The sequence below is a fragment of the Tupaia chinensis genome, unplaced genomic scaffold (genome assembly GCF_000334495.1).
Source record: "Tupaia chinensis unplaced genomic scaffold, TupChi_1.0 Scaffold000048_1, whole genome shotgun sequence".
NCBI classification, from domain to species: Eukaryota; Metazoa; Chordata; class Mammalia; order Scandentia; family Tupaiidae; genus Tupaia; species Tupaia belangeri.
Genome location: NW_006159506.1, coordinates 5,749,903 through 5,776,652, shown reverse-complemented (window position 1 = coordinate 5,776,652; position 26,750 = coordinate 5,749,903). Strand labels below are relative to the sequence as shown.

Below are 26,750 nucleotides of genomic sequence, written 5' to 3'. Positions count from 1 at the left end.
GTTGAAACACACACTGGGTGCATTTGTGTGCGTGCCTCAAACCCTGGCAGGATAGAAGAACGGAGGGAAAGGGACTGTCTCCTGCTCACGCCCCACTGGGGGCTGTCTTCTTGCTCCCACACTCTCTGGCAGTTAGAAAGAAAATGTGTGGGCCATGGCGTGGTAGTTGAGGAGGCTGGATCCCCCATGGCCGACTGTGCAATTCAAACCCCAGACCCAGCAGCTGGAACACACGCCAGACGTGTGCGTGTGTGGCCAAAGTCCTGGAAAGGGGAAGAGGGACAGGAGAGGCGGCTGCAGTGTGGCCACTCCCTCCAGCAGATGCTCTCTCCCTCCCCCACCCCACCTCCAGAGCACACAAGTGCCCTCTGGCAAAAAGAAAAAAGAATTACGGAAGACGCATGTTATGAAAAACTCACACGTGGACCTCAAATTCTTTTCACACCGAAGTAACCTTGTAACTCCATTCCACTGTCCGCACGCTCTGTGAGGTCCCCTCGTTTGCAACTGCCCACTGAACATCACTAACATCCTAACCTAACCCTGCACGCCCGTGCACACACAGCCCTGGAAATCCGCACCTCGAAAACCAGCTCCACCCTGCCCTGGTGGCCAGCCTGTGGTCGGCGCAGTCACCCCCCGATGCTCCAGAAACCCGCGCGTCACCTCTCCATCTCCCCCCGCTCCCAGCATGCAGGAACCACGCTGGGCAAGCCGGGCTACCACGCTGGCTCCCTTCCTCTCTCCCTGCTGGCACGACTTTGGGCTGGGGCTCGGCTTCAGGCCCAATGCGGCGTTTTCTGTCTCTTTACAAGGACGCTGCTGCTGTCACCTTCCCACAACATGAGTCTGCTTGAAGGCCTCCCCGGGCTCCCTCTGAACACTGGGTGAGTTCGAAGTCCTTCGCTGGCGCCCTGCGTCCTTGTCCTCCAGCACTCACCCTCTCCAGTCCTCAGGGACCCCCTGCTGCTTTCCACCAGTTCCTTCCAGCCCAGCCAGCCCTGCCCTGAGCGCTGGTGGCCCCCACAGCGCCCGTGGCCCCCCACAGTGCCCCTGCTGGCACATCCCTCCACCAGCAGCCTCGCCCTCCCTGTGTGTCCAGCAAACACCCTTCCCCTCTGCCTTGACTCCACCCACAAACACGACAGGCCCTGCACACACTTGCCACAGCTGGTGACACCTGCTGTCACCTGCCTCAGCATCTCCCTCACAGACCCTCGCCCTTCACAAACAGGCAGACGGTCTCACTCATGTTTCCTGGTGGCCGAGAACAGAACCAGCACCGTACAAGCTTGGAAAGCACAGGGGGAATCCGAAACCGTCCAGCTTTGGGGGAACGATGCCGACTCCTGGCCAGTGGGAGACCTGCTGTGGCTGGCCTCGGCTCCATGCCCGCAGTCCCTCGGCTGCAGACCTCTCGGGGGCCTTTACAGCAGGGGTCAAGTGCAACGACTGCAGCAAGTTACGGAGGTGACAGAAACAAACGGGCCACGAGGGCCTGGGGCCAAGGCGTCCTAGCCAGCACACCCAGGCACCCTCCGAACTGCCGAATCAAAAGGAATTCCCTAGAGATTTCCTTCTCTTTTTTTCCTTTCCTTAATTTGCTATAGGGAGCATGTGCCTGCCCGAGAGGGAGGACAAGGAGGAGAAAGTGAGCAAGCATCCCCAGGGGGATGGCCACACTTGCGGTCCATCTTCCATCTTTGTCTTGGGATCCTGGGCAGGCAGATGCATGCATGTGTGTGTGTGTGTGTTTTAGAGAGATTTTTGCTATAGGGTAGTATGCTCACCAGAGAGAGAAAGACACAAAGAACAATGTAACTGCCACTGGACATCTCCTAATGTCCCCCTGCGTGTCCATGTACACGCAGCCCTGGAGACGGGGTGGAGGGCAGGTAGCCGGGGGGACGGCCATGCCACAATCCCTTCTCCTCCTGTCACCTCTCGGGATTTGAGGCATGCATGAACATGTACCTGGCGTGAGTTTTAAGTGGCCAGGTCCGGGATTGGAACTGCGGTCAAGTACATGGGAGTGCAGCGACGTAACCATTATGCCATCTGCTGGTCCCCCGAGTGTGCTTTTTAAGCTGCTGGGTCCGGAGCTCCAACTGCCCAGTTAGCCATGTGGGAGCCAGCTGTCTTCAGCACGGCCCCACTGGCTGGCCCAGACTTCTCGAGATTTCTGCCACTATGTACCATCTCGGGATTTGCCTCACATCTGCGTCTGGTTTTTAGGAGGGAAGCTTTTCTTTGCACTCACCCCTTGAAGCATGTAAAAGTAGATGAGAGAAAGTTTCCTGTTGAAAAGGCAGCTGTCCACCAACCCCCGGGATGACCCTGCTTTGTCCCCACACTGCCACTGTCTGAAGACGTGTCTGTAGAGAATGTCCTCTGTGGGCAGGGGTCATGGGGCACCCACCTTGTCGGCCACGGGCTCGGTGGCCAGCTCTGGGGCTCCTGAAGGCTCAGCGGTCTCCGAGGGTTCCGTCTCTGGGGCTCCTGTCTCTGCGCTCTGCAGCTGCGACTCCACGTACTCTCTCAGGGACTCCAGATCCCGCTTCCCCTTGTACTGGTCCACCTGTCCGGGACACAGGCCACACGGCGGCGCTCCGCCTGAGCACTCCATGCTCTGAACCACTCCCCACCCCACACCCAGGTGTGTCGGCTGTGGCAGGCCCCACCGCACCACCGCGGTCACAACCCCCAGCCCCCAAGGGTGGTCGGCTGGGCCAGCCACACGTGCCCTGCAGTGTCAACACACTCAGGTCCAGGTGGGAAGGCAGATTTTAGAGACCCGACCTCTTGGCTTTAGAGGGAGAACTTTACAGCTCCTTCCCTCTGTGGGGTTCCATGCCGTGCGAGTCTGGGGTACAGGCCTGTCAGTGGGGCCTTCATGCTGACTGTGGGCCAGGGACCAGAGCGGGCACTGGCCCTGCCTGGAAGTCGGAGGGGCTGTGTGTATGACCAGAGCGCAGATATGACTCTGTGACCAGACCTGGGTTGTTCTAGCAGCAAAGCTGAGCCCCTGGAAGGTTTCCAAATAGTGTACGAATGACAGTTGTCCACAAATCCCCAAATCTGATTAAGAGGAAGAAATACGCTCTGTAGATATATAAGAGGACTTCAAAGAGTTTGTGGAAAGTGGAATTATAGCATGTATTTATTTTAGTGCAAAAAATTGCAAAATCTAGGTAGTGTTTCATAATATACATTTTCTGTTAACTTTTTTTTTAGGTTTTGGTCATAGGGTGTGTTCACATGAGACAGAGAGGGGAGGGATGGCCACACCACAATCCCTTCTCCACTGTCCTCTCGGGATTTGGGGTACACACGCACATGCGCCTGGCATGATTCCTAAACCAGGTTTGACCCACTGTGAGCTATGTGGGAGTCTAGTGCCCCAACCAGCATGGCACCTGCTGACCCTCCATTAGCTTTTTGAAGTCCCCTATCTTCTTCCCATCGCGCAAGTGTTACTAGCGGTTTGCTGTACCTGGTAAGCCACTCAGTGACTACGACAGAGGTCTGCACCTCAGTACGAAGAAGCGGACCACGGGCCAGGGACGGAGACATACCTTCTTACCATCTCGGAACCAGAGAAGAGTGGGATAGCCTCGAACCTGGTTTCCCGAGCAGAGCTCATAGTGCTGTGTACAATCAACCTGAAAACAAAGGCAGAGGAAGTGCTAGTCAGCTCTGAACTTAAGAATAACAGACAAACGAAGACCCAGATTCTGGGCGAGACCGGGAGCAGCAGTAAGACACGACACTCTGCAAGGCCGACCCACAGGGGGAGGTCCCAGGTTCCCGTCTGGAGACCTCTGAGCACGCCAGGCACAGCTCCACCTGCGGCCTGCTGCGCCACGAGGGGTCGCACTGCCAAGACTCTCTGGGACTGCTGTCTCTTTTTCTTTTTCTTGAGAGAGTTTTGCTATAGGGCAGGTGCACTCGCCAGAAAAAAGAGAGAGAGAGAGCGGGATGGAGAAACAGAAAGTGAGAAATTACCCCCCAAGGGAGCTGGCCATGCCAGTCCCTTTTCCTCCATTCTCCTTGGGATTTTTTTGGAACCAAAAAATCACATGGGCAGGACTATGCTGTTTTTCACTTTGTCACTGAAGTAAGATAAAGTAATTTTGTGATACATCGGACTCCAGTCACACGGCAGTGTAACTGATGCACCGGAAGCCTCATTCCAGATCTATGGCTGGGACCTACGGGTGCAGTGGAGACCAGAGACCAAGGGCCGCCTGTGTCCGCTCTGCTAGGAACCTCTACTGACGTAAATTCAAAGTAAATAATCTTATGTAAAAGTTCTTTTTTTTTTTTTTTCAGTTTGCCAAAGGGTACTTGTGCTTGCCAGAGAGAGACAGAGAGGGAGAGAGAGGGAAAGTGAGAAAGCACCTCCAGGGAGAGGGCCACACCACAATCCTTTCTCTACCATTCTCTTCTTGGAGTTTTGGGCACGCACGCACAAGTGTGGGCCATCGGGTCTGGGACTCAAATCACTCCATAGCTTGGGTGGGATCTAGCCTCCTAAACCACATGCCAATGGCTAGCCCAAATAATTTTTTTTTTTTGGAGAGGTTTTTTGCTTTAGGGCGCATGCATTCGCCAGAAAGACAGAGAGAGACAGAGACAGAAAGCGAGAAGTCCCCACCCAGTGGGGATGGCCACACCGCAAGCCCTTCTCCTCCATTCTCTCGGGATCTTGGGCACGCATGCACACATGCCCGGCGTGCGTTTAAGCTACCAGGTCCAGGATTCGAACCATGGTCGACTACATGGGAGTCCAGAGACATAGCCATTACGCCAACTGCTGGTCCCAGCCCAAATAAAAATTTTTTTAAGATGGGATTTTGCTCTGTTGAGATTCTCCTGTCTGACCGTCCTGAGAGAGCTGAGAACTGCAGGCGGGGGCCACACACCTGGCTCTTTCTTCCACGGGGTCTTACCCAGGCCGGCTAGCGAGCCTTCTGTCTCAGCACCCAGAGTTGCTGGGACACTGGGCCTGGCTCTTGAGTGGACTGGGCATCAAACTAAGGCCTCCCACACTGTCCCAGCCCACAGAGCGCAGCGTCTTAGCAGCACCTGCCACCGTGGATGAGCCCACGAGAGAATACAGAAGACACAAGCAGTGGGGTAAGGCAGAAGTCAAGAGGATTATTTTATAACTACTTCCATGACATGTTCAATAAACACAGAATTGTAATCCCAACAACTATAATTAGAACACATTACTGAAAGTACTTAACAGGCGACAGTGGAAAATCCATTCCGTGCCCAGCAATAATAGTGATTATTACAATGTACTCAGCATGTGTTCCATGCCCAGCGTCACATGAGTGTGTTCTTTGCTCTTTATCACACACAAACACTACTCGGTTTTGCACAAGGGGAAACTGAGGCATGGCAAGGTCCTACCTGAGGTTGACCAGCCAGGTCCAATTGACCCCCACCCCCAATTGACTGAAGAGCGCCCGATTAACTCCATTCCCAGACATGGAGCGTTACTTCTGTAGACACAAGAGCCTTGTGGAAGGTGACATGAACTTTTTAGTAAGGGAAATCTATGCAGGATGTCTGTGGGTGCCGGGGAATAATGAGAGGAAGAGTGTTTTTATTTTTTCTTTTTTTTGAAGAGTTTTTTTTTTTTTAAAAAAAAAACTATAGGGCGTGTGCGCTCGCCAGACAGACAGAGAGAGACGGAGACAGAAAGCGAGAAATCACCCCCCATGGGGTATGGCCAGACTGCAATCCCTTCTCCTCCATTCTCCTCTCGGGATCTTGGGCATGCACGCACACGTGCCTGGCATGAGTTTAAGCCACAGGGTCCAGGACTCGAACTGCGGTCGACTACATGGGAGTCCAGCGACATAGCCATTACGCTAACTGCTGGTCCGGAGAGGAAGAGTGTTTGATGATGGGGCCAGCAGATGGTGTGGGAGCTAAGGCGCTGGATTCCCACATGGCCAACCACAGTTCAAAAATCATGCCTGGTGCGTGTGTGTATATGCCCAGAATCTCGCGAGAATGGAGGAGAAGGGACGGCACTTTGGCCATCTCCCCTGGGAGGTAATTTCTCGCTTTCCCTCTCACCGTCTCGCTTCAGTGAGTGCATGTGCCCTACGGCAAGAATCTTAAAAAGCCTGACGACCCAGGAGCTGCTCTGGGTATCTCCAGAAAATCCAGTCACATAGCCATTGTAAGACCTCACTTCTAGCTCCTGTGTAAAGTGGAAAAAGCTAGAAAAATCGCAGGCGAAGCAATGCACATGGGGGCGCACCAGGAGGAGGGTCTCCCGCCCACCTGCTCAAACGCAGAGCTGAGGGACCTTCAGGAGTGAGCTCTTGGGTGAGATCGAACGTGGATGGGCTCCAAGTCTGCCCAGTGAACGTTCTATGAGGCCCTACCCCGTATCTCTGCAAAGGGGCTCAGGGGCTGCCAACTCAGAATTGGCCATCTCCTCAAAATAAACCAAGCAGCCAAAGCCGTAATTTATCGCTCGGCTGCGGAAAAGCCAGCAGACCGAGTCCTGGCTGCCATCTGCAAAGGTGAAATGAATTATCAGGTGGCACACTAAACGGGATGGATATAAATCACACTTGCGACGCCGCACACGGGATGAGTAATGGGCCGCTCTGCTAATTAATCCTGCCAAGAGCGGCCCACTTCCAGTTTAACAAGGGCTTTCACGTACCTTGCCAATCTTGACAGTTTTGGAATGTTCGAGGCCCAGAGCCAGCTGCTCCCAGGTTGGAGCCAGAGCTTTGCAGTGACCACACCACGGCGCGAAGAACTTGATAAAGTGGTCGCCTGCAGAGGGGCCAAGGCAGAGAAGGGGAAAGGCGCTGAGTCCACGGCAGGGCGAGCAGCGCTGCGTTGAGATCTGGCGTATACTCGGGTCTTGTCCTCTTAGCAAATCTCAGCTTGGTCTTTATGCTTTAGTAAAAAGATACTTTTATATTCGTGAATTCATGATGACACTCAGACCAAAACCAAATCTGTCATCTCCGAAGGACAACAGCAAACCAACTTGTTATTTGGAGAACTGATCATCACGGGGAATGAGGCAGGTATTTGCCCTGCGTTTCCTATGACCTGGACCTCTGAATAACCAAGAGAGAAAGGAGGGTCAGTTTCTCTTTAAAAAAAAATAATAAAGGCAGGGGCCAACAGATGGAGTGATGGTTACATCGCTGGACTCCGACGTGGTTGCCCGTGGTTCGAGTCCAGGACTCAGTGACTTGAAACACACACTGGGCGCGTGTGTGTGTGGATGTCCAAGATCCCAAAAGGAGGATGGAGGAGAAGGGATTGTGGCATGGCCATCCCCCCGGGGGCTGATTTCTCACTATCTGTCTGTCTCTCCGGCAAGCGCATGCGCCCTATAGCAAAAGCCTCTCTTAAATGACTTAGTAGGAAAATAAAGGCAGGCTCAGAGAGCAACACGAGCCCTGGGCGGCTCTGACGAGTGGACGCATCCTACTGTGTGGACACTCGCAGTCAACCGTGCTGTGCCACCACCACCTCCGGGGTCTTCTTGTATCCCCGAGGACACCAAACTGAAACGATGTACCTAGATCTAACTACCAATAACAGGGCATCCAGCAATCAGGGGACTTGGCTGTCCGTACCAGGCCCCGCCAGGTTATACTCAGCCAGGCCCAGAGTGGGGAGGGACTCCGTGGGCCCAACAACCTACGACCTCTGCAAATGGCATGGGAGACAGAAAAGGGGGTGCCGGGGGCTGTGTGGGGACACACACAGAAAAGAGACCACACTGAGCCAGGCTGCTTGGGATGCACGTGGGGCCAGGAAACCATTACCAAGAGGTTTCCGTGAAGGTCAGGGAAGTGGGAGGGGGTGGAAGGGAGAGCTGTGATGGGGCATAGAAAAGTAGGGGGTTTTACTTCTCCAGCTGGACAGCGGTTACGGGGTGGCCACGTGGCAGCAATTCATTAAGCCCTACATTTATTTTCTCTGCAGTGTATCTTACCATAAAATGAGTTTGTATAGCACGCCGGGTTCAGATTAAAGCTTGGTTATTGTTTGTATAGTTTTTATTTTTTTGCTGTAGGGCACATGTGCTCGCCAGAGAGAGGGTAAGTGAGAAATCATGCCCCTAGGGGGCTAGCTATGCTGCAATCCCTTCTCCGTTGTTCTCTTTGGGGATTTTGGGCGTGCATGCTCAAGTGCCCTGTGTGATTTTTCAAGCTGTAGCACTGGTTCTTGAACTGCGGAGTCAGTTATGTGGGATCCAGCACTTTACCCACCATGCCACCAGCTGGCCCAATGTTTGTTTTTTTACCATACAAATCAGTGTACCAAGTGATGAACTGATATATGAAGGGTCTTTAAAAAGCTCGAGGAGGGGCTGGCAGGTAGCACGGTGATTAAAGATGCTAGACTCCCACATGGCTGACTGCAGTTCAAGTCCCTGACCTGGGGGCTTTCTTTCTCGCGTTCCTTCTCTTTCTCTCTCTCTGATCAGACTGGAAAATAATAATACATAAAGTTAAATAAAATAATTCTTTAAAAAAAAGCTCAAGGAAAATGTGTATTATGAATGAACTATGCATGAATTTCAACGTTTTCTATACCAAAATAAACTCATACTTAGATTCTATTTTGTCACAAACTTTACAGTTCCCATGTAAAAGGTCTAAGAAACTGAGCATCATCTCCTTGGCTAGGGAGAATAAAACAAATCAAGTCTCACAATATTGGAGCTTTTTCTCCAGGCCTCTCTGCTTTGCTGTTAGGCTGATACCAGGCTGAAATTGGGCTGTGGCCATGGACAGAGGAAACCAGCAGATGTGACCTGGCTCTGACGGCTGCAGCCTTCTTGCCACAGTAACCATGCACTTGAGGAATAGGCTGAAAAACATGCTTTAAAAAATTTAGCAGGGGACCAGCAGTTAGCGTAATGGCTATGTTGCTGAACTCCCATGTAGTCAACTGCAGTTAGAGTCTCAGACCTGGTGGTTTAAACTCACACCGGCGTGTGTCTGTGTGTGCCCAAGATCCAAAGAGGAGAAGGGATTGCAGCATGGCCATCCCCGCTGGGGGGTGATTTCTCACTTTCTGTCTCTCTCTGTCTTTCTGGTGAGTGCACATGCGCTATAGCAAAAACCTCTTAAAAAATAAATATATATATATGGTTATGTTTCTGGACTCTCATGTAGTCAACCATGGTTCAAATCCTGGGCCTGGTGGCTTAAAGCTCACACTGGGCACATGTGCGTGTGTGCGTGTGTACCCAAAATCCAGAGAGGAGAATGGAGAAGAGACTGTGGTATGGCCATCCCCCAGGGGTGATTTCTCATTTTCTGTCTGTCGGTCTCTCCAGTGAGTGTATGAGCCCTATAGCAAAAATCTCTCGGAAAAAACAAAACAAAACAAAACAACTTCACAACTCACCAGCAAGGCTGGAACCACGTCTGTGCACACGTATACATGGCTAACCATGTGCTATCTGTCAGGTGGACACAGTTCATGGGGAACCTTACCCTGGGCCTGATGGGAAACCAGAGAGAGCAGGGAGCTGCTGCCTCTTTCTGAGCACAGATCCCCGTGGGGCCGCGCATGGCTGTACCCCAGGACCCTGTTCTGCCATGGCGACTGCCCAGCCTCGTGAGAACTGGTCTGTGACAAGGGATCTGGGCATGCTGCAGGGGGCCAGGCCACCCTCGACCTATGACAAGTTCCCCATAGAGGAAAACACACTGAGGCTCCACTGTAGGAGCTCTGGTACGGATTAAGTAACGCCTTCCAATAAAGACGGACAGAGGCTGAGGCATCACATAACTTATTTCAGGCGATGGGGGGGGGTGCTGGCTCTGCAGGCACCAGTCAAGGCCACGGCCGGGCTGAGCCCTTTCTCACACCTGCATTGCAAGCCAGACCGCTCAGGGGATTTCTCTCCATGGCAGCATTTGATAGTGAGGGCTGGCAAGGAAGCTGAAATTGTGTCCAAGTCATTTGCTGTGGAGCCAACTTTCTGAAGTCCGTTTATGTGTAAAGAGAAAAGGACTTACACATTATTATTATTACTACTACTTATTCCTTTAGTTTGTTTTTTGCTATAGGGGCACATGCACTTGCCAGAGAGAGAGAGAGAGAGAGAGAGAGAAACAGAGAGAGATCAAGTAAGAGATCACCCGTGAAGGGGAGTGACCACACTGCAATCTCTTCTCTGCTCTCCTCTCAGGACTCTGGACACACACGCACACCTGCCCAGAGAGATTTTCAAGCTGCTGGGTCTGGGACTCAAACCACACAGCCAGCTCTGTGGGATCCAGAGCCTTAACATCCATGCCACCTGCTGGCCCCGAAGAGACATGTGTCGTTCACATTAGAGATGGTCCCTTGATCACCTAGGTTTTTATAAGACTGTGTTCTAACACTTCGATGTGATATGGAAAGGTATTATTTAAAATGTAAAAATGACTGAATTTGAGGGCCAGCCCCATGGCCTGGTGGTTGAGGCAGCCAGATTCCACACGGTCGATCACCAAGTTCAAGACCCAGTGGCTTGAAATCCACGCCAGGCACGTGTGTACATTCCCGAATCCCCAAAGGACGGAGGAATGCAGAAGAGGGAACTGTGGCGTGACCACACCTCACTGGGGGTATTTTTCCCTCTTTCTTTCTCTGTGAGCATACGCTCCTCTGGCAAATTTCAAAAAAAAAAAAAAAAGGAATATCTAATTTGATTCATGTAATGGTCCCACTACATCCTAAACAGGTAGGAGAAGCTTTATTTTTGCCTGAAGTCAACAAGGTATAATTAACACTAATGAAAACCCTTCTTATCCAGGGTGTGCTGTCCAGCCAGTCCATAAACTGAGTCCGCTTGTGATCTGCGGGCTCCAAATTTCCACAGCCATGGCCTAGCTGGACATGAACCTGGACTTCTCTAAGGGCAGGGCAGGAGTAACACGCTCTACCCCTGATGCCGGAGGGGTGAGGAGGGACAGTCAGGGGTTGCACGAGGCAGGGTTCTATCCCACCGCGGACGCGGAGACTCGCCTCCTTACCCTGCGCAACGTGCAGCTCGAAGTTGCCCGCTGAGAGCTCGTACAGCCCCTGCTTGAGCTCGGGGGCTCTGGGCGGTTCTACTTCCGGCTCTGGTGTCTGTAGGAGGGAATGCAACAACAAACACTGGGTTTGTCTGTGAACACACAAGGGGGCTCTTCGAAAGTTCACAGAAAGTGCACATTACGAAAAAGTCATGCATGGATTTCAACATCTCTGTGTGATGTGTATTCATTTATTTCTTCCATGAGAGAGATGGAGAGTGAGGCGGTCTCCTTCAGCAGGGTTTTCACTCCTCAGTCCAACCCCAGCCTCGGCCTCCTGGAGTGTGAACCCAGGGCCTCTCCCACGTGGGCTCGGCTGCATTACCACCACACCACTGCCTGGCACAGATAGCAAACCCAAATCAATTCATTCTTTAATTCCATCCTCTACAAACTATTGGGTTGTTGTTGGAAAAGTCACGACGCATTTTTGCATAGAAAAACATAGAAAAATATATCATGACTTTTCTGATGACCCAATATTTAAATCCCTCTGTAGTAAGACCCGTCAAGAAGTGACCTGTTCGTTTTCACGCTTCTGCAGATGTCCTTCGGTCACTAGAATACCAGCTTCCAATCTCTTGGAGGTGCCCGTCAGAGTGAGGCCAGGACAGGAACCGATGTGGTCACGTTCTGAGGAGGCATCTGCAGAGAGGCCCTCGCCAGCCTCATCCTCGGCAGATGCTCTAAGACCCAGGGTCCAGGGCGGCCCCAGACCCAATCAATCCAAGCTGACATACTGGAGGACCAGGCCCCCCAACACACCCTCCCTCTTCTTGGAAATGTAATCAGAGATTTCACACAGAATGCAAAATAAAACTCCAGATGGACTGCCCCTGGAGGGGTTAGAACCTACACAGTGGTAGGAAAATGGAGAGAACAGAATGAGAAACCTTTTGGCAACAGGAGGGCCTGGATGCCCCTAAGTCACACAAATGGCAGGGTCCTCTGCAAAGGGAGGGAGAACTGGAAGGTCAGGGGAAAGAGAAAGGCAGGACCCAGTGGTCGTGTGGGCTGACGCACTCGTGGACATCCCTGCTCCTGTCCCAGCCCAGTACATGCTGGGTGCACACGTGTCCCCACGACACAGGCTGGCTGAGGCTGGGGAGGGATCTTGGCGCTGGGTGTGTGCCTTTTTTTCCCTTTTTTCTCCGAAGAAACAAGTAGATAAAGGAGAGGGAAAAGCAGGTGAAGAGAAGGAAAATTCTGTAGACTCAAAGGCAACCAAGAGAAAATCCCGGGAGAAGCATACCCCGTACTTTTCAGAAGAGGACAGAAACACGCAACGGGGTTACTGAGTGGCTTCTGAAAGATGCTCCTGCCCATATGGAAGCGGAGATGTGCCCAACTACAGTCCATAACGACAGCGCACAGTTCTAGATCCTCCGATCCTGAGGCCTCCAACCAACGCCCTGAGAAGTAAGAAGAGATGGCCGAGTCCCCTCTTGTCGCCTACACCTGGGTATACGCTACTCGGTATGTATCTGGCGTTCGTAGTCCTATGGGGAGGACGTCCACCTTATGTCACTTCAGGCTTTACATGCACTGGCAGCTCAAAGCCGGCCTGAGTTTGATCACAAAGCACCATCACCTTTTCCTTTTGGCTGTCAACTTGTCAGAATCTTCAAGGAGCTCAGGGACCCACACCAGAGGACGTCGCCAAGAACGCCGGTGAAGCAGATAGCCAGGAAGTTCCAGTAAGACGAAACAGAACATCACGCCACCCTTCGCAAGACGTCCTGGGGGCCTGCAGTACTGACGTGTTTGTGCATGGCACCTGCAGGGCTGCTACCACGTCCTCTGCTCCTTGGCGGGCACTAGAGCGGGTTCCACGGCACCGGACGGGACGCGCATCACAGGGATGGCTGTGGCCCCAGCCTGCCTGGGACAGGATTCCAGCAATATTCATCAAGGACCATAAAACTGGTCTTCTGTTTTTTTTTTGGTCTTTTTTGGCCTTGCCATTTTATGTCTGGGAATATATTCTAAAACATCACTCACAAAAAGGGAGGAAAATCACCCTTTACAAAGACAAGCACGCCCCCCCCCCACAGGGGGGATGGCCATGCCACAATCCCTTCTCCTCCATTCTCCTCTCAGGATTTTGGATGTATATACACATGCATCCAGCATGCATATTAAGCTGCCGGATCAGGGACTTAAACTGCAGTCAGCCATGTGGAAGTCTAGCACCTTAACCACCATGTCACCTGCTAGCCCCGTGAAAAGTCTATTTTAAAAGTTTATTTGAGGCTATTCACTGTTCTTTAGAATCTGTTTCCTCCCGTTTAATACCCCACTCCCCAGACCCAGAGTTTTGAAAATTATGCCGGGTCCATGTGCATGCGTGTGTGCCCAAAATCCTAGGAGAATGAAGGAGGAGGATTGTGGCATGACTATCCCTGGGGAAAGGAGGAAGCCATTTCTCATTTTGCCTCTCTCTGTCTCTCTCCAGCAAGTGCACATGACCTATGCCATAGCAAAAATCTAAAAACAAAACAAAACAAAAAACAAAACACACACAAAGAAGCAAACTAGATTCTCCACTCCCCAAAGAGAACGTTTTCACAAAGGAAAGAACTGAGTTTAAACCTACGTGCAAGTTACACCTGCTCAGCCAGCTTTCTTCCCATGACAAAGATGCAGATTTACTTTGAGAGGTTTGTGTTTTCCCTGACACCTGAAGTCAGCCAGGTCTCTGGTCTGTGCCTAGCCAACTCCATGCACAATGTTCTCCGCCATGCGACTGCAGAGTTTTCAGAACGAGAGGTGTACAGCACTGACGAAGCAGCGGAGTTCCTAATTAGCTGTGACATCTAGGAGCATATGGGACACTGCTGAAGAGCCACACAGACACCCTGGAAAATGACACCCTACTTGGGAGGGCTCCCGAAGGGCTGCTCAGGTTCCACAGGGCCACACGCCACTTTCACGTCAGCGGACGTCTGTCTGATACAGTAAAGCAGTCTGTTAACTGCTGCAACTATATTCAAAGATTTCAGATGCTCTTTTTTGTTCTATTTAAAATTTGCTAGAGAGCATGTGTGCTCACTGAAGAGAGACAAGAGAGAAAGAGAGAGGGGGAACAAGTGAGAAAGCATCCCCCCGGGGGGATGACCACACTGCAATATACTTTCTCTTCCATTCTCCTTTTGGGATTTTGGGCATGCATGTTCATGCACTCAGTGTGATTTTCAAGCCAAGGGGTCCAGGCCTTGAAACACCCAGTGAGCCGTGTGGGATCCAGCTGTCTTAGCTGCCATGTCCCCAGCATCCTGACTTCAGATGTTCTCTTAACACTTCACCAGCAACGCATGGCAAGGATCACTGGCCGCCTTCCAGTCCCTCACCGGCACGACAGCACAAACCATCAGCCGCCAAATGAGCTCCTGTGGCCTGAGCTGTCAGCGTTCATCAGCACACACTGCACACAATGAAATGCTGAAGGACTGATTTACGAGCACCGTGATTTATACCCAAGTGAAGACGCCTGCTACGGCTGGAGATCCACGTGCTGGAACTTGGTTGTTCTGTGAAGGGATTACGAGGAGACTTCAATCTGAGTACAGTGCTGAAAGGTGGTCTTTGGGATGTGCTCAGGCTTCAGGGCGGGGGCCTGATGATAGAGTCCTGATGGCTTCACAAGGAGAGGGGCCCTGATAAACACCCTCCTGCCCTCTGCCGTGTTGCGATACAGCCATCAGCCCCTGGGCTACCAAACTGTGAACTGAGTAAAACTGGACTTCTGTAAGTCATCCAGTTTCGGGTAGTTTCCATTATTAGTGACAGAATGGACTAGAACAACTCCCAACGTGAACTGGGAAGGCGGGCGGTTACAAACTTCAGTTGGTAACATCCTTAAGGTGGCCACAATGTCCTGTTATCCTTCACACGGGGGGGAGTTAAGCCCCTCGAGTAGTAATTGCATTAGATCATGCTATCAGCAAGGCCAGTGGGGGCTTTGGGGCATGAGGTTTGAGAAGGAAAGTTCCACACTAAGGGTAGAGCTTGTGGGAGGAAAGGGCCAGGGGAGGAGAGAGGCAGGGTCGAAGGTGGCCTGGACTGGATCTTCTAGCCTGGGCCTAGCTCAACGGGACCAAGGGTCTATCTCCGACGTAAGGAGTAAGACCACATTGCTCGTGGGTGGGGCACCGTGGGCATGTTACATGTAGGACGTGCTTACCTGTGAGACTGACACTGACATATTTACAAATGACACCCCTGAGGACTGCCTGCAGCCAAACAGGAGGCAGGAGGGGACTTCGAAAAGTCCGTGGACAAATGGAATTGTAAAATTACAAGTTTACTTTGGTACCAAAAAAAAAAAAAAAAAAGGAAATCCACACAGTTTTTTTATCATACGCATTTCCCCATGCATGTTCACAAAATGCCTGGAAACGTCGGCAAGTTGTAAGAAAGTGAAGACGTGTCAAAATGGCAGCCTTGACTCTTTGCCTCAGCTGGTCTCCGCCCAGTTCCACGGTACCCCAAGAACGCGGGAAGGGAGAGAGGGAGGGAGGGAAGGAGGGAGGGAGAGAGGCACTCACAGCGGGCTGCTCGTTCAGCGTCTGCAACATCCAGTTCTCCAGTGTCTGGAAGTCCCGAGGGCCCTGGTACTTCACAGCTTCTTGGCCAGGCTTGAAAAACTTTAAGCTGAAAGAACAACAAAGGATTAGCCAGAGCAAAATGGTAAAGCGCTTTGGACAAGGAGCAGGCCCATATCAGGGAGCCAGCTCGGGCAGTGAGACGGGCAGAAAGTGAGCTGTCAGGGGCTGCGGCCAGGCGCCTATCTGCCCCTCTCTGATAAAACTTGAAAAGGAGAACAAAAATAATACGCTAGGAGATACTATATCACTTAATCCCGAACTTTTAGACGTTTCTGATTTTACTCAAAGGACATAAAACTGAGGTGAAAACTTCCAGACTCACACTGTGAGTAAAACCCCAAGCTGCCTGCGTTGAGGGCTCATTTGCAGAACTTTTTCCTGCTAGGTCTTTGTTACCCTTTCCAGATGTGGCAACGGTGTGTGTGTATGTCTGTGTCTGTGTATATGTGTGTAAATTCAGATTGTCTTAGATACAGCATTGCTTTCCAATAAATGTATTTCCCTGGCAAGGACAGAGCCACCATCTCTGTTTTGGAAGTACCTAAAATACAAAAGGCGGGATGAGCAGTTAGCGTAATGGCTATGTTGCTGGACTCCCACGTAGTCGACTGCGGTTTGAGTCCTGGACCCGGTGGCTTAAACTTACGCCGGGCATGTGTGCATGCGTGTCCAAGATCCTGAGGAGTGAATGGAGGAGAAGGGATTGCGGTGTGGCCATCCCCCTAGGGGGTGATTTCTCGCTTCTTGTCTCTCTGTCTCTCTGACAAGTGCACACGCCCTACAGTAAAAAAAAAAAAAAAAAAAATCTCCAAAAAAAAAGGCTCTTGTTGAGTGCCAACACGATGCCACAGGCAGAAAATTCCTCACTCGACCTCATGTGACACACATCACAGACAAAATAAAGCACTGTATAAAACTGCCTTCGAGGGAACCAGCAGTTAGCGTAATGGTTATGTCGCTGGACTCCCACGGAGTCGACCGCGGTTCGTGTCCCGGACCCGGTGGCTTAAAACTCACACCAGGCGTGTGTGCGTGCGTGCCCAAGATCCCGAGAGGAGAATGGAGGAGAAGGGATTGCGGCGTGACCATCCCCCCTGAGGGGTGATTTCTCGCTTTCTGTCTCTCTGTCTCTGTCTGTCTGGCGAGCGCACGCGCCCTATAGCAAAAAACCTCTCAAAAAAAAAAAACAAAAAACAAAAAAACAAAAAACTGCCTTCGAGCTCTGTGTATAAGGCATATAGGAAATACACATTAATTTTGCATTTAGACTTGGGTCCCAGTCCCAAGATACCTCCTGAAGTATATGCAAATACGCCCCTCCCCCCCAAAAAAAAGATTAAATCTACAACATTTCTCGTCCTGAGAACCCTGGACACATTTCAAGTGAATTTATCATGGGAATTTGAGTGTCTTTCTGGGAGAACATCCTTGACATTGGATGATGCAATCCATTGTCTCCTCCACAAAGAAGGAATTTCCTCCCCCTTTTCTACCTATGCTGGCCTCTGAGGGCATCTGCAGAGAAGGTTTCTTTGGTAGCTATCAAATGCTATCACCAGAGGACAAAATCAACCCTTTCAGTCCCTGGGTCATCCCGCCAGGAATGGGGAAAAATGCACTAAATAAAATTATTAACCAAAGATGTCAAGGTTGGAGAGGAAAATGTGATTACTGACAAAATAAAAAAGAGGGCCAGCCAGTGACGTGGTGGTGAAGGCAGGGGGATGCCACAGAGCTGACCACCGAGTTCAGTCCTGGACCAGGGGACTTGGTAACACGGTGGGTATCTGCATGCATGCCCACGGTCCCAGCAGAAAGAAGAAATGGAGGAGAGGGGACTGCAGCGTGACCATACGCCATGGGGGGGTGCTTTATTTTTTCTGTCAAGTACACATGCCCTCTGGCAAAAACTTAAAAAAAAAAAAAAAAGAAGAAAGAAAGAAAGAAAGAAAGAAAGGAAGGAAGGAAGGAAGGAAGGAAGGAAGGAAGGAAAGAAAAAGAAAAGAAATAGACAAGCATTTGTTGACAAGCTGACTCATTTACGTCCTTAACACGAGGTTTTGGTGAGGATTTGCCCAACGTTCAGGAATCACTACTGCGCATGTCAGTCTGGGCGGCTGTAACAGAACACCAGGCGGGGGGTTGATGGACAGTGGGCCTTTAGCTCTCCTCGTCCTCGAGGTTGGGAACTCTGAGACCAGGATGCCAGCAGATTCAGTGTCCGGTGAGGGACTTCGGCTCATAGATGGCACCCTCCTGCTGTGGCCTCACAGAGCAGACGGGGCAGGAGACCTCTCTGAGGCCTTCTATAAGGGTGCTAATACCACTTGTGCAGGTCCCACGCTCACGACCTCATCATCTCCCACAGGCCTCACTTCCTGACACCATGACACGGGGGGCTAAGATTTCAATATAAGTATTTGGGGAAGAGATACAAAGATTCAGTCTCTGATAAACAGGTAACACCCCTAAAAATGAGGACCTTGGAATGAAGTCCTATAGCTGCATGAGAATACAGTAAGCTGGCTAGATTAGGCATGTAAATAAAAATGGGAATGGCGGGGCCAGCAGTTAGCGTAATGGCTCTGTCGCTGGACTCCCATATAGTCAACCACGGTTCGAGTCCCGGACCTCGAGGCTTAAAACTCACGCTGGGTGCATGTGCGTGCGTGCCCAAGATCCCGAGAGGAGAATGGAGGAGAAGGGACTGCGGCATGGCCATCCCCCCTGGGGGGTGATTTCTCGCTTTCTGTCTCTCTGTCTTTCTGGTGAACACACACACCCTCTAGCAAAAAAACTCTTCAAAAAAATAAATAAATAAAAATAAATAAATAAATAAAAATAAAAATGGGAATGGGGTCTTACCTAGGACCTAAGATCGTGCGCTGGTGCTTAGGTGAGCTCCCTAATGTTCCTTATTAAGTATATATGCCCAGCTTCCTCAGTCACTTATACTTTTATAACCACATCAATAAGCCAGAGTCTAATTAGACTTGACCAGTACATCTGTTATGTCACGAAACGCACATTACGAGCCAGCCCAAGGTACGCACTAACAATTATGACTCGACTCACCTCACCTGCCGGGCGGGTGCCTGCCGCTCTGGTGAGCTGTGCTCTGCCCACAGAGAGATGGAAGTTGCTCACTGTTCTTCTCCGCCTCCCACCTCCCTCCCCGATGCACTCCCATCTCTGAAGAGCTTCAGGGAAGGAGACAGGTGGGTCCTCAAAATATCACAAGGACCCAAGGGTTATCGAACTCATTCTATACCTTTGCTAAAGTTAAAATACAGTAAAACCTACCTGGTGACTTTTCTAACTTGGTAGGCACTACATAAAATAAAAAAGAAACACTTTTTAAAAAACTCTCTTCTGGGACCAGCAGTTAGCATAATGGCTACGTTGCTGGACTCCCACCTAGTTGACCGCGGGTCAAGGCCCAGGGCTTCAATGCCAGGCATGTGTGCGTGCGTGCCCAAGATCCTGAGAGGAGAGTGGAAGAGAAGGGATTGCGGTGTGGCCATCCTCCCTGGGAGGGGTGATTTCTCGCTTTCTGTCTTTACGTCTCTCTGTCTTTCCAGCAAGCACAAGCACTAACAAAAAACAAAAAAACAAAACAAAACAAAACAAAACAAAAAACCTCTCTTCTTACTGGACTGGAAATCTTTCCAAACCGCCCTTAGTAAGTTCAAAGAGCCCAGGGATTGGAGCTGGGGCTTCTGCGAGACCTCTGAGACGGCCTGGGAAATCAGAACCCACTTCTCACTGTTGATGGAGGTGAAGAAAGTGATGGAGACTAGGCCACGGGGTACGAGCCCCAAGTACAGCCCAAACGTTCCTGACACTATCAAACCTCCACGTGGACATCTGTGTGTCTTGGCGATTTGTTTCAGTTTCAAGGAAGCAGCAGCAGGTGAGAAAACCCCCTTAAGAGTCACTCTGGAAAAGAGCATGATGGAAGTTCTACCACTGCACATGGTGTTACGGGCTGAAGTGAGCCCCCCAGAGCAGACCTGCTCAAGCACCCCCAACCTCAGAATGGGACCTCATTTAGACACAGGATCTTTACAGAGAGCATTAAGTAAAACTGAGGTAATTAAAGAGGGCTGTGAGGGCCAGCAGGTGGTGTGGTAGTTGTGGCACTGGATCCCACATAGCCAAGTCCGTGGGTACGAATCCCAGACCTGGCAGCTTGAAAGACACACCAGGTGCCTGTATGTGCATTGCCCAGAATCCTGAGAGAAAAATGGAAGACAAGGGATTACGGAGTGGCCATCCCCTCGGGGGTAGGGGGTATTTTACTCTCTCTATTGAGTGCATCCACCCTTTGGAAAAAGAAAAAAGAGCTGGCGTCCTCTATAAAGAAGGGTGAATTCGGATGCAGTAAGTGAGGAGAAGGCCTGGGGGAGGTAGAGGGTTGGAGCAGTGCGCCTCGAAGCAAGAATTGCCAGGGAGTGTCAGCAACCCACCAGAAGCCAGAAGAGCCAAGACGATCCCCCTAATGGATTCGGAGGGAGCTCGGCCCTGGGGACTCCCTGACCCCAGACCGCCAGCCTCCAGGACGGCAGGGTAGTGTATTCCTGCGGTCTTCAGCCACCCAGCTGGGCGGTACTTTGCTTTTATCCCTAGTAATCCGATTTGCTGGAGACTCAAAACACGCTACTAAGATTAGCAAGCAGCCACTCAAGACCAAGCGGTCCAGAGTGCTTTATGGAAACGCCAAATTTCAAATGCCAGGGGAAACGCTGACACGTGCCGGGAATGCTCAGATCGACGTCTGCACACGCAGTGGTCCATGTGACTCCCATGACGATGCCACAGGCTGGGGATCCCCCTACTGAAGACACAGAGGGCGAGTGCTGTGACCACAGGCAGGGGGCCAGTGAATGGCGGTGCCAGGACTCCACTGCGGCTTTGAGGTGCAAACTCAGGGTGCCCTTCATTCCCCACTCTGTGTCTCAGGTTTGAACACTCTCCAGTTTTAGACTTAATGTGTGCCCCTCTCCCAAAACTAACACGTTTTATGGAAATTCAAGAAGCTGACTTCATTCCTTAATGGGAATAAACAGGTAGGGGGCTGCAGGGACCGATCTCTCCCTGCTCCCCAGGAAACAGCATCTTCCTTTTCTTGGAGAATTGCTTTTCCCTCCAACATTCACCACCCGGCCTGAAGAGGGGACACTGTCTTCTACGAGATCCCGCCTTTCCGGCCCTAAGGACTATTCCTGGGATGAGCCAGCCAGTGCCGGCCTAAGTCCTTCCAGGGAACAGAGATGCAGAGCTGGAAAGGAGCCCCAGCAGAGACAGGCCCCCAGGTCCCTGCAGCTGGGTCTCAGAGCTTCCCCTACAGCCTTCGTATTAATCCCCCCTTTCGCTTAATAAGGTAGTTTCAATCTGTTTCACATAATCAAAACCACTAGTGACTGTCGAGGGTCTAAGTATCACTGGGGGCCGGCAGGTGGCGCGGTGGTTAAAGGCACTGGATTTCCACATGACTGACTGTAGTTTGAGTCCTGGACCTGGCAGCTTGCTATCTTGATCTCCCCTTCTCTGTCTCTTTCTGGTCAAATTAAAAAATAATCAAGAGGAATTAAATAAATAAAAGTAGTGTAGCTAGTCAGTCTGCTGTATTCCAGTTAACCACTTTCTTTCCAATAGAAGCGGCCACTGTGCCAGCCACAGGAGAAACTGCTCTAAAAAATGGGTATTTGGAAATACCTGAGTGGGCCAGATGGTGCTGCAGCAGTAATGCAACTGGACCCACTCAGGAAGGCCTCAGATATGTGTCCCTGGGTTCGTGTCCCAGGGCTTCTCTATACACGCAGGAAATGTGTGTGAAAGCTCAAGACTGGGGCTGGCTCGGGGCGGGCTGTGGCGTGAGGATCCTGTACAGGGTGCCTGCCTCTTCCTCCCTCCTCTCTCATGAAGACATACACAATAAAGTTTAAACAATCACTAATAAATTGAAGTAATCAAGAACTTCATACCAAGAAAGATGGCGAACCTGTGCACAGTGGCAAATGTACTGGCAGGTTCTCACAGAGAACCCCCATCACTGTCTTGCAAACACATTTTCTTGCAAGCAGGAAACCCCAGTGCCAATTAATGAAAGGCTTTTCTCAAACAAAGCACAGGTGACATCTACAGCAGAGGCAGCGGAAATAGAAATGTCCCCTAATAACAAGGACTGCCTTTTTTTTTAAGAGGTATTTTTGCTATAGGGCGTGTGCTTGCCGGAGAGAAAGAGACAGAAAGTGAGAAATCACCCCCTAGGGGGGATGGCCAAGCCACAGTCCCTTCTCCTCCATTTTCCTCTTGGGATCTTGGGCACACGTGCACATGTACCCAGTGTGAGTTTTAAGTGCTGGCTCCGGAACTCGAACTATGGTTGACTACATGGGAGTCCAGCGACGTAACCGTTACCCCATCTGCTGGTCCTGGGACTGCCTTCTTAAATGTGGCGTCTGTTCCCTCCCCAGAACTCCAGAAAAAGTTATCAAAGTGTAACCTGGGACCCTCTGGCTGGTCATAGCCGGCAAACCGGCGTGGAACCCCAGGGCCACCTGGGAAGCGGGCACCTTCCCGCCCACTTACGTGGGGTATCCTCGCACCCCCTGGGCAGAGCACACATCGGAGTCGGCTGTGCAGTCCACTTTAGCCACGTAGACCTTGGCATCCTCCATGCTGTTGTACTTGTCTCCCAGGTCATTCCAAGTCGGCTGCAGCCGCTGGCAGTGTCCACACCTGCAGTGGGGCAAGAGTGACGTCACACTGGGTCACACCGAGCCCCTCCATTGGCCATGGGGCTCTCCACCCTTTCTTTACCCTGAGGATAAGGGTAAAGGGACAGCTCACGATTATGCGAGGGTCTCACTCTCCTACTGAACCCCCTCCAGGGAGTCACTGCCTGTCCTTAGCATTAAATCCGAGCTTAGCAAGGCACGGCTCCAGATCCTCTTTGATCTGGCCCTGGTGACTCCCCTGACCTGTACCTGTGCTCACCTGTCAGCCCGCAGAACCCTCCTGCAAACATTTAGTTGTCCCAAAGTGCCAGAGTGGCTTGCCCAGGACTTGGTAAATATGCTCTCTCTCCAACACCACTCCCCATCTCGACCTGGCGAACTCCTAAGTGCCCTTTGAGTTTAGGGTAAAACGTCCCTTCAGCGACGAGCCTGCCCTGAAGTCTCAGGCTGTTTGGAGCCCATTCTCTTCTCCTTGCAAAGTCCCCTTCTCCCCCTCCACTGGGCAGCAGCTCAGTACTTCCGGCTTCATTCCTCTTCCCAGAATCAGGTCCCCTCTAATGTCCAACCCTCTGCCAGTGCAGGGGAACCTGGAAGTTAGACCCACTCTGCATTTTTCTAACAACCTGAGAGAAATGCCTGTGGCCACCCTGGATCTAGGGTGGATATAATCCAGCATCTATTTTAATATTCACTGCGTGAATGTTCTAAAAATTTTTTGCTAGGGTGTGTGTGTGCTTGCCACCAAAGGCAGAGAGTGGAAAACAGGGAAAGTGAGGAATCACCCCCACTCCAGGGAGGATGGCCAAGCCAGAAGCCCTTCTCCTCCATTCTCCTCTTGGAATTTTGGGCACCAACACATGGCAGATGTGTTTCTCAAGTCACCAGGTCCAGGACTGGCCATGTGAGATCCAGCCACGTTCACCACTATGGCACCAGCATAGAATTCGTTGTGTGAATTCAGTTCCCTACAAATACTTCTGACGTTACCTATCATTTAAAATAATATGCTAATTTAGGGACCAGCAGGTGGCGTGGTGGTTAAGGTGCTGGACACTCCCACATGGCTGACCACGGTTCAAGTCCTGGACCTAGTGGCTTGCTTTCTCATTCCTCCCCACCCCCGTGTGTCTCTCTGGTCAAGTTAAAAAATAAATGAATGAATGAATAAATTAAATAATTAAAAAATAATGATATGCTAATTTAGGATGATGGCTTCTGGCCTCTCCGTTTCCTGACAGCATCTTTCTGTCATTAGATCTCCTCTTCAGTGATCATCTTCGTGGAATGTCCCAGCTGACTACGATGCCGATTTTGAATTTTGTATGAGATAATGCTTTACCGCACATTGCCTTACGGCACATGGGCTTTCTTCACGTCTCTGCTAAGTACAACTCATGTCTACAAAGTGCTTGCTGTTCTGCTTTTCCGAGTGATCTTTTTTTAAAACACTCACTTAGAAGAGGGGCGCTTCTCTCTGGAGAAATAAATAAATAATAAACGATAAATAACTCCTTCATGATATCTGTGTTCAGCGTTTTTGCCGCGTCGGACAGATGACACCAAAGATAAGCTTCTAAAGAGAGCACTGAAAGTTTGCTTCCAGCTAAGGTGCTTTCTCCGAGCAGTGCTTCCTTGGCCAGCTAAGAGGCTCTTTTTGGGAAGTTACCTGGGAGGGAAATACGTATACGTATATCCGGTACGAGGGCCAGGAGGGACAGTACCATCCTTTGTACTACGACATCCCCAGTACCTATGGGATCCCTGGCGTATGTGAGGGCTTGGCAATTTCTTAGCTTAATAAATAAAAATAGGCATAGTGAAAGAAAGCGTGTGTAGAATTCATTTCTCAAGATTAAACAAAGTGAGTTTGGCAAGGAGGGTGAGGGGAAGAAGGTAACAAAGTAGTAGGGGGAAAAAGATGCCAAGTCCCAAGGTCCCCTGAAGTGTGCGTGCCATGGGGGATGCGAGGCTGTGGCGCCTCCTTGGGCTCAGGGCTGGCAGTTCCTCCTCGTGTGTGGGGTCTTACCACATCGAGTGTGCCACTGCTGCCCGAAGTCACAGACCTGACACGAATGAAGCCACAATCTGTTCTCTCGCTGGAGGAATACCTGTGAGGACACCCTGAGTGACTGTGGGGTGGTCTCTAGCAAGCACCTTCCCCAGAGACTGGCAGGGGCATTTCTGACTTGAGGGGAATTGGGTTTAGAACTCCTCTGCTTCCTTGAAAAATCCACACAAGACTAGATTAAGAATGAGAATAAAGAGAAGCTAGACAATGGCCCAGTAGTCATGCCTCTAGACCCACGTGGGAAGGGGCCTGGTTTTGTGTCCCAGGACCTCCCTGAGTAGGAGGGATAGAGGAGTTTGTACCTGTGATCCTGGCTAGCTAACGCGGGTAGACAGCGATATGAAGACCCCACTGGGATGCTAGCCCCTCTGTCTCTCTCTCTCTCTCTCTCTGGTGGAAGAAATAAAAATAAAAATAAATTTTTTAAAGGATTACTGTGTACTAAATCCATACAGATTGTCCACACAGACTCCCCTTGCCCTGCCTCTCCTGGTCCAGGTAGCTCTGATGGATCCACAGGTGCCACGTAGTCGGCAGTCCAGGGTTGGGACTCTTGTGGCTGCAGCACGTCCCTCTGAGAGCCAGCTGCATTCACAAGGCAGTCTGTGGTGGGGTCACAGAGCCAAGCTACCTGCTCCTAATCTTGACCTCACTGTCACCAGCGTCAGTGTGACTCACAAACTGGCCACGAAGAAGCTGTGACCTGACACTGGCACAACATTTCCGGGTACAGGACACCCCTGCCGCCTCCGAGTTCAGAGCAATTATTGCCCTGGACACAGATCAATGGATGTTGTCATGAACGGTGTTCCTGTCCCGAAAGCCAACATTCCACAGCAGATGAAAGTAGAAAGTGGGGCTGGGGCCGTGGGAGGGCAGCCACTACGTATTCTATCTGAGCTCCCACTGCCTCTAGACCCACGTGGGAAGGGGCCTGGTTTTGTGTCCCAGGACCTCCCTGAGTAGGAGGGATAGAGGAGTTTGTACCTGTGATCCTGGCTAGCTAACGCGGGTAGACAGCGATATGAAGACCCCACTGGGATGCTAGCCCCTCTGTCTCTCTCTCTCTCTCTCTGGTGGAAGAAATAAAAATAAAAATAAATTTTTTAAAGGATTACTGTGTACTAAATCCATACAGATTGTCCACACAGACTCCCCTTGCCCTGCCTCTCCTGGTCCAGGTAGCTCTGATGGATCCACAGGTGCCACGTAGTCGGCAGTCCAGGGTTGGGACTCTTGTGGCTGCAGCACGTCCCTCTGAGAGCCAGCTGCATTCACAAGGCAGTCTGTGGTGGGGTCACAGAGCCAAGCTACCTGCTCCTAATCTTGACCTCACTGTCACCAGCGTCAGTGTGACTCACAAACTGGCCACGAAGAAGCTGTGACCTGACACTGGCACAACATTTCCGGGTACAGGACAACCCTGCCGCCTCCGAGTTCAGAGCAATTATTGCCCTGGACACAGATCAATGGATGTTGTCATGAACGGTGTTCCTGTCCCGAAAGCCAACATTCCACAGCAGATGAAAGTAGAAAGTGGGGCTGGGGCCGTGGGAGGGCAGCCACTACGTATTCTATCTGAGCTCCAACTGCTCTTAAAAGTCTAACTTTCAGGACCAGCCAGACAGCTTGGTGGGTTGGGAAGCCAGGTCCTACATGGCCTACCACAGTTCGAGTCCTGGTCCTGGTGCATAGAGGAACATGCAAGATGCCCTGAATACGGCGGTGATGGAGAAATAGAGGAGAAGAGACTGCAGCTGACTGCACCCCATCAGTGGATGCATTTTCCCTGTCTGTCTCTTCCTGGGGAGCGCATATGCCCATGGCAAAACAAAAAAAAAAGTAACTTTCAAACACCCTCCTTGATACCCACATATTTCTATTTCAATATTTGTAGTAGACTAGTTAGAAGCAAATAAAAACTTAAATAGCTACTTTTTCTGGAAGCATCTACTTAAAATCTAAAACTCTGTAAGCCATCGACAGTGACAAAAAACATGTACTTGATAGCAAGTGCCCAAACCTGCCAGTCTCCTCTCACCGTCCAGAACTGGCTGGTAAGCACTGCAGACTTCAAAATTAAAACTCCATTGATAATACACAGACTTACTATATCTACGTGTCAATTTTTTCTTAAAAAAGCAAAAAAAAAAAAAAACCTAGAAGCAGATGCATCTTACTGACATAAGCTCCAATCACATTAGTATAATTGGAAGTTACTAAGAATACTTGTGCAGAGTAACTATTCCTG

At 50.8% G+C, this 26,750-nt stretch overlaps 1 protein-coding gene across 1 annotated transcript in view; it reads right to left on the bottom strand.

Annotated features, from left to right (window-relative positions):
• TXNDC5 (thioredoxin domain containing 5) overlaps nucleotides 1-26,750 on the bottom strand; it is a gene marked incomplete at its 5' end in the record, with an annotated part of 54,801 nt that overhangs the window by 7,436 nt on the left and 20,615 nt on the right. The window contains 6 exon segments of the mRNA XM_006141226.3: nucleotides 2,420-2,578; nucleotides 3,576-3,662; nucleotides 6,698-6,813; nucleotides 11,040-11,136; nucleotides 15,629-15,734; nucleotides 22,283-22,432. Coding sequence (XP_006141288.2) covers nucleotides 2,420-2,578; nucleotides 3,576-3,662; nucleotides 6,698-6,813; nucleotides 11,040-11,136; nucleotides 15,629-15,734; nucleotides 22,283-22,432 — 715 coding nt within the window.